The 17762-nt window shown below is 42.4% G+C and overlaps 1 protein-coding gene and 1 long non-coding RNA gene across 11 annotated transcripts in view; one reads left to right on the top strand and one right to left on the bottom strand.

Annotated features, from left to right (window-relative positions):
- Positions 1–17762, top strand: part of DAP3 (death associated protein 3) — a 34227-nt gene that overhangs the window by 8283 nt on the left and 8182 nt on the right. For 5 of the 10 annotated variants that reach the window (XM_038543083.1, XM_038543086.1, XM_038543085.1 and 2 more), the window contains 3 exons: positions 10515–10651; positions 13638–13748; positions 15405–15506. The exons of 1 other annotated variant lie outside the window; for it this stretch is intronic. In XM_038543083.1, coding sequence (XP_038399011.1) covers positions 10610–10651; positions 13638–13748; positions 15405–15506 — 255 coding nt within the window. In that variant the 5' untranslated portion in view covers positions 10515–10609. The remainder of the gene's footprint in view (positions 1–10514; positions 10652–13637; positions 13749–15404; positions 15507–17762) is intronic. 4 more of the 10 variants (XM_038543088.1, XM_038543089.1, XM_038543090.1 and 1 more) reach the window with 3 other exon arrangements.
- On the bottom strand, positions 10909–15003 carry LOC111096737. Its single transcript, XR_005362370.1, has 2 exons — positions 14641–15003; positions 10909–12035 (listed from the first exon to the last, which is right to left on the bottom strand). It is a non-coding gene; the product is annotated as an uncharacterized LOC111096737 (long non-coding RNA).

Here is a 17762-nt window from a genome sequence, read left to right as displayed (position 1 = left end):
AAAACTGCATACTTATAAGCACTTTTATTGCATAAAAGAAGACCTCTACAAACTAAAATAAGGTTCACTATTAATAAAATAGATTTTTAATAATTACTAAGATTAAAATCAACAAATAGCTACACAAATAAATGATAGAGGTCACCTAGGAAGAAACATGGTATAATGATAAGGATGTAGGCTCTTAAGTCCAACAACCATGTTTGCATGCAAGAATCTCCATTTTCTTATAATTTATTCAAAATAGGAGTACAGAAGCTAATTATTTTTAAATTTTTTATTTAAATTCAATTTAAGAGGCTCCATTTTTTAATAGTATGGTGATTTCCATGTGTCAGAAAAATTGTGATTTTTCTAGCTCATTCCATAGAAAGATCAAGTCTACTCCCCACCCCACCCCTGCACCCCAAACTGTAACGGGCTGTAACAGAATGTGACTGACTGCTGATTCTGAGCCAGGTTTGAAGAGGTCTTCAGTTCTTTAGCTCTCTTGGACCTTTGCCACTGCTATGACAAGTCAGGCCATACACTGCTACATGATGAGAGACAGTGTGGAGCAGAGTCAGTCACCCCAGGTAAGGCCGGCCTTGACTAGCCAGCTGACCCTAGATACATGCTGAAGCCCACCGGACATAACCAGACCTGGTCCAGAACAAAGAACTACCTAGCCTGTAGCTGCAGACTTGTTAGCAATAATAACAAGATACTGTTTTAAGCCACCGAGTTTTGGGGTAGTCTGTCATACAGTGATAGCTGGTTCAGTGTTGCAAAATGATGCTATAATGATAAAATGATACAAAGCATTTGATGTCTACACGACATTGGCTGACATATAGTAATGAGGACAACTAATTGTGGTGGTTTCTGCTATTGCTGTTTTAATATGGCTGCATAGCAACATTTTTTAATAATGGCTTTAGTAAGATTCACAAACCATAAAATTCAGTATCGTTAAAGTATACAATTCAGTGGGTTTTTAGTATATTCATAGAGCTGCATAATCACTATTGCTACCTAATATTAGGATGTTATTGTCACCTCAGAGAGAGACCCATCAGTGGTTACTCTACGTTCTCTCCCAGCCCCTGGCAACCACTGATCTAATTTACTGTCTCAATAGATTTACCTGTGGTGAACATTTCATATAATTAGAATTATACTATAAGTGATCTTTTCTGACAGCCTTTTCCTTCCTGTTAAAGGTTCACCCATGTTGTAGCATTTATCAGATCTTCATCTATTATTCTTAGTACTGAATAATATTCCATTGTGTGGCTACACCACACTTGGTTTATCCATTCATTGGTTGATGGACATTTGGATTATTTCCACATTTTGGCTATTAGGAATAATGCTGCTGTGAGCATTTGTGAGCAAGTTTCTGTGTGCACATATGTTTTCATTTCTCTTGGATATACAACTGGGTGTATAGTAGAAATGCTTGGGTCATTTGGTAACTACATGTTTAGTCTTTTGAGGAACTACCAAACTGTTTTTCAAAGTAGCTGCCCCATTTTACACCAGCAATGCATGAAGATTACAGTTTTTCTACATTCTCCCCAACACTTGTTATTATCTGTTCTTTTGATTTTAGCTATTTTTGTATCATATTATGTTTTTGGTTTGCATTTTCCTAATGACTATGGCACTGAACAACCTTTCAAGTGCTTATTCACCATGATGTATCTTATTTGGAAAAATGTCCGTTTAAATCTTTTGCCCAGTTTTTAGTTGGTTGTCTTTTTTATTGTTGAATTGTAGAGTTCTTTATTATGATGGATACAAGTTCTTAGCAAATATTTTCTTCCATTCTGGAATTTGTCTTTTACTTTCTTCATGGTATCCTCTGAAGCAGAAATTCTTAATTTTGATAAAGTCCAAGTATGTATTTTTATTTTTGTCACTTTAGCTTTTGTTATCACTAGGAAACCATCATCTGGTACAGGGTCACAAAGATTTGCTCTTCTTATGTTTTAAGAGTTTTATTGTTTCAGCACTTCCATTTAGGTCTGTGATCTATTTGAATTAATTTCTATGTATGATGTGAGGTAGGAGTCCAATTTAATTTATTTAGTTAATTAATTTATCTTTTTTTCTTCCCCCTAAGGAAAAGGAGGGCTGCAGAAGTGACTTTGATTGCCAGCTCATGCAGGAAGTGAATAGTGTTACCATTCTCCAAAAAATAAAATACTTAGGGAGAACCAGGCTTTGATTTTTTGTTCTGTCCTTTTATTGATTTTTTTTCTATGTATTTTGTTTTGTTTTGTTTTTTAATTGAAGTATAGCTGACACAGTTGCTTTAGTTTCAGGTGTATAACATAATGATTCAGAAAGTTTGTTTTTAAGGTTTATTTATTCATTTTAGAGAGGGAGAGAATCTCCAGCAGACTCCATGTTGAGCACGGAGCCAAACGCTGGGCTCCATCCCACAACCCTGAGATCAACCTGAGCTGAAATCATTACTTGGATGCTTCACTGACTCAGTCACTCAAGCACCCCAACAAGTTTATATGTTATTCTGTGCTCACCACAAGTGTAGCTACCATCTGTCACCATATAATACTATCATTGACTACATCCTTCCATGGTATTTGTTTTATTACTATGGCTTATTTATTCCATAACTGGAAGCCTTATCTCCCATTCCCCTTTACACATTTTGCCCATCCTTCACCCCACCCCCTCCAGCAATCATCAGTTTTTTTATCTGTCGGTTCATTTCTGCTTATTTGTTTATTCATTTGTTTTGTTTTTAAGATCCTATATATAAGTGAAATCATGTATTTGTCTTTCTCCGATAGCATAGTACACCCTAGGTCCATCCATCTGGTTTTGCAGATGACAAGATCTCATCCTTTTTATGACCAAGTAATACTCCATTATACACACACCATCCCCACATCTATCATTGGACATGTGGGCTCCTTCTGTATCTTGGCTATTGTAGATAATGCTGCACTGTACATAGGGGATGGCACTGGTATGGCTCACTGGTTGAGTGGCTGCCTTTGGCTCAGGTTGTGATCCTGGGGTCCCGGGATTAAGTCCCACATCAAGCTGTCTGTAGGGAGCCGGCTTCTCCGTCTGCCTTTGTCTTTGCCTCTCTCTGTGTCCTCTCATGAATTAATAAGTAAAATCCTTTAAAAAAATAGGAGAGCATGTATCTTTTCAAATTAGTGTGTTTGTATGCTTTGGGTAAATAAGCACTTCGATTTAAGTATTTTATATGTGGATATCCAGTTGTCCCACCACCCTTTGTTGAAACAGTCTTCTTTTGCCCTATTGAAATGTCTTGGCACCTGTGTTGAAAATCAGCTGATGGTGATGTAAGGAATTCTTTCTAAACTTTCAGCTCTCCCCCACTGACTCATAGATGTGGGTCAGATGCATTTAATCTATAGGCATATGCTAATAATACAGTCTTGATTACTGTAGCTTTGTAGTAAGTTTTGAAATCAGGAAACGGGAGCCCTCCAACTTTGTTCCTTTTTTCCAAGGTTAGTTATGCTATTTGGGTCCATTGCATTTCCATGTGAATTCTGAAATCAGCTTGACAATCACCATAAAAGATGTTGCCGGAATTTTGATAAGTAACAATATTTTTTTAAAAGAGAAAGAACTGGGCAGCCTGGGTGGCTCAGCAGTTTAGCACCGCCTTCAGCCCAGGGTGTGATCCTGGAGACCCGGGATCGAGTCCCACGTCGGGCTCCCTGCGTGGAGCCTGCTTCTCCCTCGGCCTGTGTCTGTTCCCCCCCCCCCCCCCCCTGTCTCTCATAAATAAATAAAATCTTTTTTTAAAAAAAGAGAAAGAATTGCCGATTTTAATGAACTTCATTCTCAATGAAACAATGATGTGATAGAATTTTTTAAAATAGTCACTCTTAAAATATAAAATCTAGGGATCCCTGGGTGGCGCAGCGGTTTGGCGCCTGCCTTTGGCCCAGGGCGCGATCCTGGAGACCCGGGATCGAATCCCACGTCGGGCTCCCGGTGCATGGAGCCTGCTTCTCCCTCTGCCTGTGTCTCTGCCTCTCTCTCTCTCTCTCTCACTGTGTGCCTATCATAAATAAAAAATAAATAAATAACTTTAAAAATATATATATAAAATCTGATAATGATGGATTGTACTTAAGGAGTATTGTATTGTGTAATGATTGCTTTAGAAAACTGTAGGCATTTAGCCAGGAAAAGAAAAAATAGAGTGCATAACTACCTTCAGTTCATCATGTGGAAAATGGCTTGTAAAACCCAAGAGAAAGACTGGGACAATGAATGGAAGCTGCAAGAGACATCTCAGCTCAGATTGTGAAAGGATTTTCCAGAAAAGTTGTCTGATAATCACATGGCGTGTCTTCATGTTCCCCTGTGGCTGGAAATGTTTAAGCACTTGATACACGACACGCAGTGGCTAACAGGAAAGGCTGCCACTTTTAGCAAGTGATTTAGGTTATCCATCCCTATTTTCACTGGGGTATAATAATGCCTACTTAATAGGATTGTTGTGAGATAATACCTATAAATTGCTTAATACAGAACCTATTTCTAAAAATATTTAGTGATTTTATTGAAATCATTGTGGCACTAATTCTAAAGAATTCAATTCTTGAGCTAGATCATCTTAACTTTCAGAATTTTTGATTCAATCTGTATAAAAGCCTCTTCATAGCAGTTTTGTCCATAATAGAAAAAGCTGGAGATAATCCATAGGTCTTTCACTGGTTAACTAGTTAAACAGATGCATCCTTACCATGGACAGTGTTCAAGATTAAAGAAACAATCTATTAATGCATATAATACACATATCCTGGGTGATTGTCCAGTAAATTATGATAAGTGAAAAAAAGCCAGTATCAGGGCACCTCGCTGGCTCAGTTGGTTAAGCCTGAGCCTTTGGCTCAGGTCATAATCCCAGGGTCCTGGGATCAAGCCCCTCCCTGCTTGATCCCTGCCCCCTGCTCAGCAGGGAGCCTGCTTTTCCCTCTGCTGCTCCCTCTGCTTGTGTTCTCTCTCTCTCAAATAAATACATAGACTCTTTAAAAAAGAAAGAAAGAAGCCAGTATCAAAAGGCCACATACAGTGTGATTTCATTCACCTAACATCCTTGAAATTTCAAAATCACAGAAATGGAGAACAGATGAGTGGTTGTCAGGGGTTAAGGAGTGGGAGAGAGGCCAGAGAACTCGGAAAGGACAACATGAGGGGATCCTTAAGGTGATGGAGACGTCCTGCACAGGTACTATATGGACGTCAGTGTCCAGGCTTGATGGAGTGCTGTCACTGTGCAACCTGTCATCACAGGGAGGAACTGGGGAAAGGGCACACGGAGTTCTTTCAGCTGCAGGGGTCTCTATAATGACCTCAACAGAACAAGTTAAATTTAAAAAACAAACTGATTTTTGTAATCCCTGAAGTCTTAGTCTTAGCGTATAGTCTTTGGGATACCTTTCTAGATTTGGTCCGAGCCTATTCTGACTCACTTCTCAGTATACATTTGAGCTTCCTATGTGAGACTTTTTTATTTTAGAGAGAAAAAGGACTAACACTAGCTAAAAAGTTTCATCACAGCATTTAAAGTGCTGAGCAAGTACTTTGCAGGTGCACCTGGAAAAGCTTCAGATGGCTTAAAGACTAAGGAAATTGTCTCTGGGATTTGTTTTATCCACATTTAAAACAAAGCATGTGATCAGAGAGAAGACTCTTCTGTCTCAGAAGACAAGTGGACAGTTTATCTTTGATTTTTACCATTAGTCATTTGTTTTGTTTGTGGTAAAATATGCAAGCGTAAAATTTACCATAATTTTTAAGTGTGCAATTCCATGATGTCACACACATGCGGCTGTCACCACCATTCATCCCCATAATTCTTTTCGTCTTGTACCATCAATCAATTCTCATAGGAAATCCGTCCCCTTACCTACCTTCCAGTAATAAGCAGTATGTCTAACTTTTGCTCCTGCAAAGGACATGAAAAAGCTGAAAGGAGAAACCAGTACTTGGATTTTTTCATACTACTAGTGGCTTGAGCCTTTATCTTGCACTGCCCTGGTATTTATATGCCCTTAAAAGTGGAATGATCAAATATTCCTGTCTTCAGCTTACATTTGGCCTATCGATAAGATTTTTTTTCTGCAAACGGGTATTTTAAAAGACATGGAAAATGTTTAGTCCAGGTTATTGGCTTTGAGATCAAACTTTCAAGATTCCCCACCTTCCCTTTGTTTTTTTTTTTTTGTTTTTTTTTTTAAATTTTTTTTTATTTATGATAGTCACAGAGAGAGAGAGAGAGAGAGGCAGAGACACAGGCAGAGGGAGAAGCAGGCTCCAAGCACCGGGAGCCCGACATGGGATTCGATCCCGGGTCTCCAGGATCGCGCCCTGGGCCAAAGGCAGGCGCCAAACCGCTGCGCCACCCAGGGATCCCCTTCCCTTTGTTTTTAAAGTAACTTCCATTATTCTTTAAGATTTATTTATTTATTTTAAGAAAAAGCATGCATATAAGCAAGAGGGACAAGGAGAGAGAATCTCTAGCAGATTGCACGCTGAGCTTGGAGCCCAGCCACGGGGCTCCGTCTCACCACCATGAGATCATGACCTGAGCCAAAATCAAGAATTGGTCACTCAGGGCACCTGGGTGGCTCAGTAGTTGAGCATCTGCCTTCGGTGCAGGTCATGATCCCGGGGTCCTGGGATTGAGTCCCGCATCAGGCTCCCCACAGGGAGCCTGGTTCTCCCTCTGCCTGTGTCTCTGCTTCTCTGTGTGTGTCTCTCATGAATAAATAAACTCTTAAAAAAAAAAAAAAAAGATTTGGACTCAGCCAACTGGACACCCAGGAGCCCCTAAAGTAATTTCGACTATTCTTATATAGAGAGATGTGTGTATGTGTTGCCTTTACCCTTAAAAAGCAGTGGGGGAAATATTGAAGGATTTTAAGCAAGACTTGAGTGTAAAAAATGGATTGGAGAAGTTCACATGGAAGCTGTAGACCAATTGTATAATGCAAGATGGTAGTGTCCTGGGATAGAGAGCTGGTCACATTTTCATTACCAATATTTCCCATAATGTCAAAAACATGGCCAGAGTAATGGCCCCAATGACCACAGGCACACCTATAGGAAGAATTGACCTCAGGACCATGTCATCTGCTCTTTTCTCTCCAGAAACCAGCCCCCCTTCAACGCTGCAGCCCACAGCTGTTTGTAATGGGATGCATTGGGAAGATGCGGGAAGCAGGGTTGGGTGGGCCAGGCATTGTCAGAGTCACATTGGGGTCATAAGTAGTTTTGAAGTAGAGAAAGTTGAGGTTGAATTGAGGGCTGAGGGTTGGAAATGCATAATGTGGAAGGTTAGAATTAGTGTGGCAGCTTACTGTCATGGATGGGGGAAGACAGTGCTGGAGGCAGGGAGCTGAGGTAGTTTAAGTAGGGGAGGATTGAGAAGAGCTGAGGTTAAGAAAATTGAGCTGGTTAGTGTCGGGCGATACTGGGTGGTGATGGATTCTGGGCGGCGGTGGTGGACACCAGGTCGTTGTGTCTTAGTTGCCAAGGGCATTCCCAGCATCTGATTCCCTATGAGGACTTGGAAGTCAGCACATAGTCATACTTAAGACTGTGATTTATTACAGGGGAGGGTATGATGCCAAATCAGCAAAGGGAAAGACATACCAGGCAAAGTGAAGGAAAGCAAGCACTAGCTTCCAAGAGTCTTTTCCCAGTAGAGTGACACAGGAAACATGACATCAGCAAGTTGTGACCACACACATGAAATGGTGTCAGCTGGGGAAACTCATCAGTGTCAGTGCCGTGGAGTTTTGGGCTGGTCATGTAGTCATTATTTGCCTAGAAATTCCAGACTCTCAGAAGGAAAGCGGGTACTCAACCTAAGCCATGCTGTTTGTATATATAGTTTGGGCACAGTGACCCACTCTTACCTGTTGTAGGGTTTCCAGACAGCTGCCCAGAGGGCAGCTGCCTCCCTGCCTGCCCTTTAGCTCTTCCACCATTGCTGGCTGGCTGCGCATGGTGCTGGGCAAAGGGCTGTGTCAGACAGCAGTGGAGGGCAGAGGTAAGGATACCGAACAGAGTGCAAGGAACAGAGGGGACCCCCTCCTCCCCCCCCCCCCCCCCCCCCCGCCGCTGTGGGGTAATAGAACTTCATCTTCAGGCCTGGGTACATGCACACAGCCACCTCCTTCCTCCACTAGCATCCAGGAGAATGATACTAATAGTATTTTGCAACAGTGGTGTCCCAAGGGTTCAAAGACCTAGTGAATTTGGGTTAAAATGAAGTAACTACTTAGTCTCAAATTTCTCAGCCATAGAGCTGTGGTGCATTTGATGACTAGTTAGCATTCACCTAAACTCAGTTTGGGAACTGCTGCCAAGGACCTGTGGTTTTCAAACCCAGCAAAGGAGCCCTGGAATCCCATAGTTAACAAGGGAGCCAGGTCAGCAGGAACCATGCCAGTCTGGTTGAGCACTGTATACTCCTTGGGGTGTGGGCATGTGAAAACATATGACTTGAATGACGGGATAAAGGTATGCATTGGCATCTTCATCAAAAAGTAGCTTTGGAAACTAAACAGATGGAATTCAAAGGACTTTGTGTCGTCTCTTGATTCCTGGTAAGCCCCAATGGATCAGGGACTGTAGAAGGTTTGTTCACTGGCTTATTCACAGGGCCTGACACAGCAGGTACTCGGTAACTGTTGACTAAATGGCACACTGCTGCTGCTGCTGCTGCTGCTGCTGCTGCTGCATCAAAAATTTCAGGTGTAAGAGAGGTTAAAATGAATAATCAAAGTGACCTGGAGATTAGATTGAGGTATGTTATCACTACTGAATATTGAGAGTTGCACTTAAGTATTTTAAACATCTTTTAGCTCTCTGATTAGGGGTTTTTTAATGAACTATCTTTTTTAAGATTTTATTTATTCATGAGAGACAAAGAGAGAAAGAGGCAGAGACACAGGCAGGGGGAGAAGCAGGCTCCCCACAAGGAGATGGCGCAGGACCTGATCCCCGACTCAGAGATCACGCCCTGAGCCGAAGGCAGACACTCAACCACTGAACCACCCAGGCATCCCTGAACTATTTTCAACATACAGATGGATACGTATAACACACGTGATATAAAAACAGTAAAATAAAACTCTTGTACCCATGATGCAACATTAGAAATAGATCATCTCCAATGTCGCTGTGCCCTGCCCAGCCTTCCCCTTTACCCCCTCCCCTACAGGAAGCAGCATTCTGCATGGGCTTATCCTTCTGCTTCTCCTTCAGTTTGACAATGTATATGTATATCCCCCAGTGAGTGAATTAGGTTTTACATTTTTGAATTTTACATAAATTGTATCATGCTGTATATAATAGTTCTCACACAGTATTAGTTTTCAAAATTCGTCAATGTCCTGCATATAACTACAGTTGAGTCTTTTCTTGCTGTGCAGCGTTCTATTGTTTGACCATATTTCTGTTTATACACTCCTCTGTTAATGGGTATTTGAGCTTTTTACAGTTTTTGATTATTCATACTCTACAGTGAACAACTATACACATATAAGTATTTCTACAGTTATACATATTTCTCAGTGCACAAATGTTTTCTACCATAAATACCAAGGAATAGAGGGGTGCCTGGGTGGCTAAGTAGGTAAGCATCTGCCTTTGGCTCAAGTCATGAACCTGGGGGTCCTGGGATCGAGTCCCACATTGGGCTCCTGCTCTGCAGGGACCCTGCTCCTCTTCCTCTCTCTTTCTCTCTCTCTCCTTTTTTTCTTAAGATTTTATCCATTCATTCATGAGAGACAGAGAGATACGGAGACACAGGCAGAGGGAAAAGCAGGCTCCCCACAGAGAGCTCAATGTGGGACTGGATCACTGGACCCAAGATTACACCCTGAGCTGAAGGCAGATGCTTAACCGCTGAGCCACCTAGATGTCCCTCTCTCTCTCTGTCTCTCTCTCTGTATCTCATGAATAAATCTTTAAAAAAAATACCAAGGAATAGAAATCATAGGTCAGAGACCTGTACATTTTCAACTTTATAGGATAATGCCAAATTCACTTTTTTTTTTAAAGATTTATTTATTTATTCATAGCGAGAGAGAGGCAGAGACACAGGCAGAGGGAGAAGCAGGCTCCATGCAGGAAGCCCGATGTGGGACTCGATCCCGGGTCTCCAGGATCACACCCCGGGCTGCAGGCGGTGCCAAACCACTGCGCCACCAGGGCTGCCCCGCCAAAATCACTTTTTTAGGATGATTATACTCCCACCCCCTCTGACAGTATCTCCCATGCTGCAAAGCCTCTGGCACATTTCCTTTTGTCTTTCTCATTTTTCCCAAAATGGTAGGTGAATGGTTTTCATCATGGTGGTTTTAATTTATAGTTCCCTGACTTGTAGTGAGGATGAAAATCTTTTCATGGGTTTATTAGGTTTACTAGCCATTTCCTGTTCTATATCTTATTTGTATTTTCTGCCCCCCCCCCCTTTTTTTTTGGTCAATGTGTAGGTGTTCTGTATGTACTCTAGATAGGCGTCCATCCGTGCTGGTAACATTGCCCAGTTGTGGCTTGCATCTTCACTTTACTTAAGATTACAGCCACGATGCTGAGAAGGATGACAAGGCTTCTCTCTGGGGCCCGGCAGGTGAGTCCTAGCTGACCTAAAAGCTTTGTGCATATTGTCTTTCGGTGGAGTTTTTATTTCTAGATGGATTCACTGTATCCAGAATAACATGCTCTGGAAAACCTCTGTTGCCAAGTGCTGTAATTTACAAGTTTGCACTTTAGAAGACAGTCACAACTCCATTCCTCTACCCTAAAAATCTGACAGCCCTCAGCACAAAAGCTATGCTTGGAGATGTATTAGAGAATTAACATTAAAAAAGAAACACATAAGCTTGATTGCAGTTATCTTTATTAACTTTTATTATATCTAATGAGACTCATGATTATCATCCCTTAGTGAAGTATTTAAAAGAAAAATAAGTTGCTTCTTTAGACTTTTAGCATCTGATAGTTTAACAAAATAATAAAATCATATATAAATACGACCATTGTGTTGCTTTACTTCATTTATTGAGCAGATATTTTCTCAGTACCTTCTACCAGGCAGGTGCTCAGGATTCTACAGTGACTCATTTCACCATTAGTAATTATGGTTTGTTGGACATTTGTTATGTGCCAGGCACGATGACCAGCCCAGGAAATAAGTATCTCTGTTTCACAGATAAAGAAAGTGATGATTAGCAAGGCTAAGTAAAGTGCCTGAGGTAACATTCTGTGAAGTTGTAGAATCCAGGCTGTCTGACTGCAAAGCCTGTGGCCTTGAGCGCTGTACTATGTGGCATTTTATGGTCCCTGTTGTCCAGGACCTCACACTTCCAGTAGCGGAGTCACAAACGAATGGCACCTGTAGCCCAGTGCTGTCACAGCACCCAGAGGAGCATCTGCTGTGGGTTAGCAGGGCCCAGAGGGCACCCTCAGACTCCAGATTCATCCCAAGTCCCAAAGGGTGAGAGCCAGATCAGCAGGGCTCTGGCACTTCCATCTGATCATTTCATTACAGATTAGATCTCCTAGAGGAGGAGCCCTTCCTTCCATAGGGCTCCTCTTTTTTTCCAGTGGTTCATGATAAAACTCGTAAAGGCAAAATAACCCATTCTTAGGAAATAAAATGAAAAAAAGACCAAGGATCAACAGAGGGATGGATTCAGGCCTCAACTATTTTCATTAAAGGGCTAGAATATGTTCTTCCTTGATAGCAGACAAGAAACACCTGAGTCCAAACTGCAGCAAGGGGTCAGAAGAATTTTATGCTTTCAGTAGATTGATTTAGTAACCTTGATGGGATCACAAATGCTGTTCTTTCGGGAACTGCCTGGTTTTCCTTCCAGAGCTGTGCAGAGGCAAGTGTACACATGGTTGCCTTCCCCGGAAACACAAGACTGTCAGGGTGAGGCCGTATATAACACTGTAAGAAGTAAGGAATCCATTTTGCTAGGTCTTAATTTGCTGCAAAAAGCATTTAACTAAAAAAAAAAAAAAAAAAAAACCAAGTTTAGTGTAGAAATACCACCACCTTGTGGTCCTTGAATATCTTTGATTTTTTATTTACTGCTTTTTTTTATGAAGAACTGGTGCTTTGTCTCCGGTAGAATGGAGAAAATTGAGTAGCACCAGCACTGGGGCATTCCGTTCAGACTTCTGAGCTGACAAACCATACCCTGGGTTTTCATCGGCCCAGTGCGACAAGTGCTGCTGTTTGTATCGTAGATGTTCTGTTTCACTCTTGCTGTCACCACATTTCCAAGATGGTTTGTGGTCCATCATATTGTGTGCCATCTCAGCATGTTGATTTTAATGTTTAAACAATTATTATTTTGCTCATAAAAATTATACCCATTTAAGTTCTACAATAACTTTCTAACTGGTATTTTCACCTCTAAATCTTGACTCTTCGTCTTTCATAGTCCAAAAGATTTATCTCCCCTCATAAAATGCTTAACCTCCAGCTAATCAGAAAGAGTGGCCGAGGGACCCCTGGCTGGCTCAGTTGGGAGAGTGTTTGACTCTTGGTCTTGGGGTTGTGAGTTTGAGCTCCATGTTGGGTTGTAGAGATTACTTAAAATAAATAAATCTTTAAAGATTTTATTTATTTATTTATTCATGAGAGGCTGAGACACAGGCAGAGGGAGAAGCAGCCTCCAGGCAGGGAACCTGATGCAGGACTCAATCCCAGGACCCCAGGATCATGACCTGAGCCAAAGGCAGACGCTCAGCCACTGAGCCATCCAGGCACCCCATAAATTTAAAAATTTTTAAAGAAAAAGAAAGCATGGCTGATTCCCTGCCACTGTCAAGATAAGTCCCAGAGACTCCGCACGATAATCGATAACCAGGCCAGTGTGCTGACTTCACCTGCTTTTCTATTTTTATTATGTAAATTCTTGTTCCCCAGCCGTATTATGCTGGCATCTTTTCATTTCTATGTAAGGCCTTTCATTCCTCAGCTCAGTTTTACAAGGTTCTCCGGGTAGTATTTTCTCAGCTTTGTCTCCTGAAATCCCGTACCCAGCACAGGGGTCCCCTGTGCAGTTTACTGAGCTGCCCATCCAGCACTATATCTCACTTAGCTGGAGGTTTTCTGCACTCCCTCATCACACATCCTTAATCAGAGAGTCTTTATTCCAGGACACAGCTAGCAAGAAAATTATTGTGGGGAGTGTCATGATAGCTGTCAAATGGGAGCACCGCACCAGTCCCCTAATAGAAGTGGCTGTGATTGTCACGGTGGGGGGTGGGGGGCCACACACTGGCCTAGTGGCCGTCTACCACCGGGGGCAAGAGCATAGGAGGATGTGCCCTGCTCCGGGACCATCTCCAACAGATGCATTTGCTTCTATGTGGGACAGAGCCCTGCCAGAGCAACACAAGCTGCAGCAGATTCAGAGTCTGGATAACATGATTGGATGTAGAGAATTGTAAAAATAAGGATTACTTTTACATAAAACTAAAATGTGTATTAGTGACAGTTTCCCTGTTGTAGAGGGGCTTTAAAACCTCAGTTTTGTAGTGATCCTAATACTAAAAAGTCTGCTGATTCCAAAACATGAAAATGGTTTCTTTTATAGTTGGACCCTGGACGTTTTTTGCACAGGGGGTCCCCCGCCCCTCAGAGCCTTGATGCTCACCTGGATGACCAGAGACCCAGAGCCGTATCCTGTACTAGTGAGGATGACCCGGTGAGTTGCTAGCATGTGTATGGATTCCTTTCAGTTCTTATACTTTGTGGTGCTGTCATTTTACATATTGGGACAATTGAAACCCAGAAAAGTGAAGCAGATCTGCCTGTGGTCAGACAGTGCACCCAAGACAACACTCCGGAGCCCAGATCAGCCTCTTCCCTGTCTGAGGCCGTATTCACATAAACCTCAGGCAGGCCAGTCCACACTGGATTTAACTCCTGCCACTGAAGGCCACTCATGCCCTGGATTTTGTCCGGCATGAAGCAGGTGCATAGTAAATACTTAAGTCAGTTCCTGAGACGTTCCATTTAGTAGTTACTGATCTTACTGGGTCAGCAGACTTTTCTCCTTAGAGGCCAGACAGTAAATATTTCAGGCTTATAAGCTGAAGTGGTCTCTGTCCCAACTACTTAGCTCTGCCTTATGTAAACAAGTAGATGTGGCTTTAAAAAATAATAGTAGAGAGAGAAAGAAAGAAAAGAAAGAAATAAAAAAATAAATAGGGAGCAGCCCGGGTGGCTCAGCGGTTTAGCACCACCTTGAGCCCAGGGCGTGATCCTGGAGACCTGGGATCGAGTCCCATGTCGGGCTCCCTGCATGGATCCTGCTTCTCCCTCTGCCTGTGCCTCTGCCTCTCTCTATATGTGTCTCTCATAAATAAATAAATAAAATCTTAAAAAAAAAAAAAAGAATAAATAAATAGATAAAAGCTTATTTACAAGAATGGGAGCCATAGTCAACCAGTCCTGGTATGGAGAATCCTAAAGACATTGACTTACCCAGGATCACATGGCAGGGCAGCTAAAGAACCCAGTTTTTCTGTTTGCCAGTCTGGTGCTACATTCCACCTTTCTAAGTGGACTTCCTAGTGTCTGGAGGGGGAACTAACCTGATTCATTGAGAACAGCATTGAAAGTGAAGTCTGTCGGCAGAAGCCAGCATTCCAGCAGTTTCCAGTGTTGCATTTTGTGCTTCTCGTCCTTTGAGGCCAGATGATTTCTTTTCTCCTACCCCAGCACGAAAGTGGCCCCTCCTAAATGACATTTGTCATGTGATCTGTGCGTAAATGTGGAAGGAGCCAATAGCTTTTTCTACTTTCTTGCACCTTCCCTGCCCACAGGCCTCCCCACCTTAACCTGTGCTGTGCATGTGGAAAGGGATCAATAACTCATCACCCAGGCTGCCAGCTCAGGAGGGTGTTTTCTTTATGTCTCTGGCGCTCATCTACTTTCAAAAGCACAAAGTAAACCGAATGAGTGAAGTCACTGCGGTGTCTTTCAGCTTTGCTTGGAATTGTAGTCCCTTTATCACCAGCTCCTCTGGGGTTTCTATGGAAACAGTGGTGTGCAGTCACTCTTGTCACATGACTGGAGCATCTCCATGCACAGCACAGAATCCAGATGGCAAGGATTGTCTCTGTCACCTCCACAGGCAGGGTTTATGTTGCTGAGCAACTGGCTTCATCACTGAGCCAACAGGCGCTTTATATACACACCATAGATTCAAGGACATCCAGCATCTTTTGTCTAAGATAAGAAATGAAAGACCTCTTCTCCAGCCCTGAGAGATGACCTTTCTACTTAACATGGTCTAGCAGGCCCTTTCCACTTTGTCTGTGGCCCTGTTACAGTTGTTTGCATTTTCATTTCACAGGCCAGGCATGGGGAGCAGCACGCCGCTCTACACTACCACATCCCCCTCCAGGATCTGAAGACTGTGTTCCCCCAGGGCCTGCCCCCTCGCTTCATCATGCAGGTGCTCCATGCAAGAGGGAGCTGAAGGTGGGGGGGTTGAGGGGGCTCAGAACATGCTGCTACTGGCTGCTGGCAGAGGGTGGGATTCAGTGAGTAGAAAACTGTAAAAGATGAAATTTGAATCTAAGACAGATGAGTTCAGCTGTTTTGTGAATAGTGCTGTTACTATAGTTACTTTAAGTGGGCTTTTATTTGTGGCGCACCATCGAGGGCAGGCATAATATTCTTAGATAAATGATAGCCCACTGTTTTCCTTGTGTTACCCACCTGACAGATTTCTAGAACCTTTGGCATTCAAATAATTCAAATAATAATTGTTTATAATGAATTTAATATTTGCCTTAGCAATGAATTTAATATTTGCCTTAGCAAAAGATCATGAAAATGATTAGCATGTGTAGAGAATCACAATCTGTTCCTGAGCCAAACAGAAGTGATTTTTGGATTAGATGTATTATTGGTTTTCATTCTCCTGGATTTCCAGAAAATGTAGTTTTGTGGCTCCAACTTCAACCCAGACATGTCATCTTGGGTTGCTTTATAGCCATTGAAAGAGGGCAACCTTGGTAGCACAGCGGTTTAGCGCTGCCTGCAGCCCGGGATGTGATCCTGGAGACCCGGGATCAAGTCCCACGTCAGCTCCCTGCATGGAGCCTGCTTCTCCCTCTGCCCCTCTCTCTCTCTCTCTCTCTCTCTCTCTCTCTCTCTGAATAAATGAAAAAATAAAATAAAATCTTTATAGCCATTGAAAGAATTCATGATTAACTGAAAGCACAGTCTGTTGGCATCATTGGTTCTTTGGACTCAGTCCTGCTGAATTGCTGTCAGCCTCAGAGACGGTCCCTTCTTACTGAAATAGCAGATTTGACCATGCAGGTGATTTTCAGCCTCGGAGCCAGAGGGTAGCATTCCTTCAGTGTGCTCTATTTCAGAAGATCAGATGAAACCCCAGTGAAGGAGTTAATTCTAGCCCATGAATAGCCTTGTCATCAAAACTGTTAAATTTGGGACGGGGGGGTGGGGGGGGGCTTATATTTGGAAATAGGACACAACCAGAAGGAGTCATCTGTGATGGCACTTAAACTGTCCAAAGACATTTGTAGTACAGCCTCTAGCTTTAGTGTTGTAACCGGCTCCAGTTGCTTTCAGACTGGCCTGACCCCCAGGGCTTTGGAGGGTATTACTCATACATTCTTTCCATAATTTCCATTTACGTGAAGGCCAGCTCCCCATTGTTTGTGTGTTTTAGCACGGTCATATTTCCTAATACGGCATTTCTGTTTTAATTTCTGTGTCAGGTTTTTGAAAGTTTCACTTTTCATTAAATTTGAACTTGCCTGTCAAGTCCTTCCCCAATCGAGTTGCACAGATAGGATTTCTTTAAAAAATACCAACACTGGGGATCCCTGGATGGCTCAGCGGTTTAATGCCTGCCTTTGGCCCAGGGCATGATCCTGGAGTCCCGGGATTGAGTCCCCACATCGGGCTCCCTGCATGGAGCCTGCTTCTCCCTCTGCCTGTGTCTCTGCCTCTCTCTCTCTCTCTCTCTCTCTCATGAATAAATAAATAAAATCTTAAAAAAAAAAAAAAAAAAAAAAGGGCACCCGGGCGGCTCAGTGGCTGAGCCTCCGCCTCAGTTTCGGCTAAGGTCATGATCTCAGGGTCATGGGATCGGGCCCTAGTTTGGGTTCTGTGCTCAGTGGGGTGTCTGCTGGGTCTCCCTTGTTCTGCCCCTCTCCCTGCTCATGCTTGCACATAGTGTCAAGTAAATAAATCTTTAAAAAGGAAAATGCCAACACTATTTTAATTCTCATGTCACACATATCAGTGATTTCCAGATTTTTCCACCAGACTATTCCTGGTGACAAAAAGGGATTGAACTTTGTGTGTCAGTGCTCTGGCATCTGCATGTTGCTGGTGTCCAGAGTGGCCCATGGGCTTTGGGGCACCTGGTCACACCTGCTCTGAGCTGTCATATATGTATTTGTAGAGAAAAGTCCAGATACTTACAAGAATTAGCTAAAAATAAACTTAAAAGAATTAACATTTATTCAGTACTTACCATGTGTCAGATACTTTGTTAAATGTTTTACATTCTTTCAATATTTATGTTAATCCTAAGTGGTATACATAACTATGTTACAAGATGGCTATAGATCATATGTAGATTTCAGCTTATGGACTATATGACTGACATAATATTACTGCTTCTTTAAGAGAAATAATCAGAAGGTGACTATTGTGTTACTTGCTGTGG

Source organism: Canis lupus, chromosome 7, assembly GCF_011100685.1.
Source record: "Canis lupus familiaris isolate Mischka breed German Shepherd chromosome 7, alternate assembly UU_Cfam_GSD_1.0, whole genome shotgun sequence".
Taxonomy (NCBI): domain Eukaryota; kingdom Metazoa; phylum Chordata; class Mammalia; order Carnivora; family Canidae; genus Canis; species Canis lupus.
This window is presented reverse-complemented; position numbering and strand designations above follow the sequence as displayed.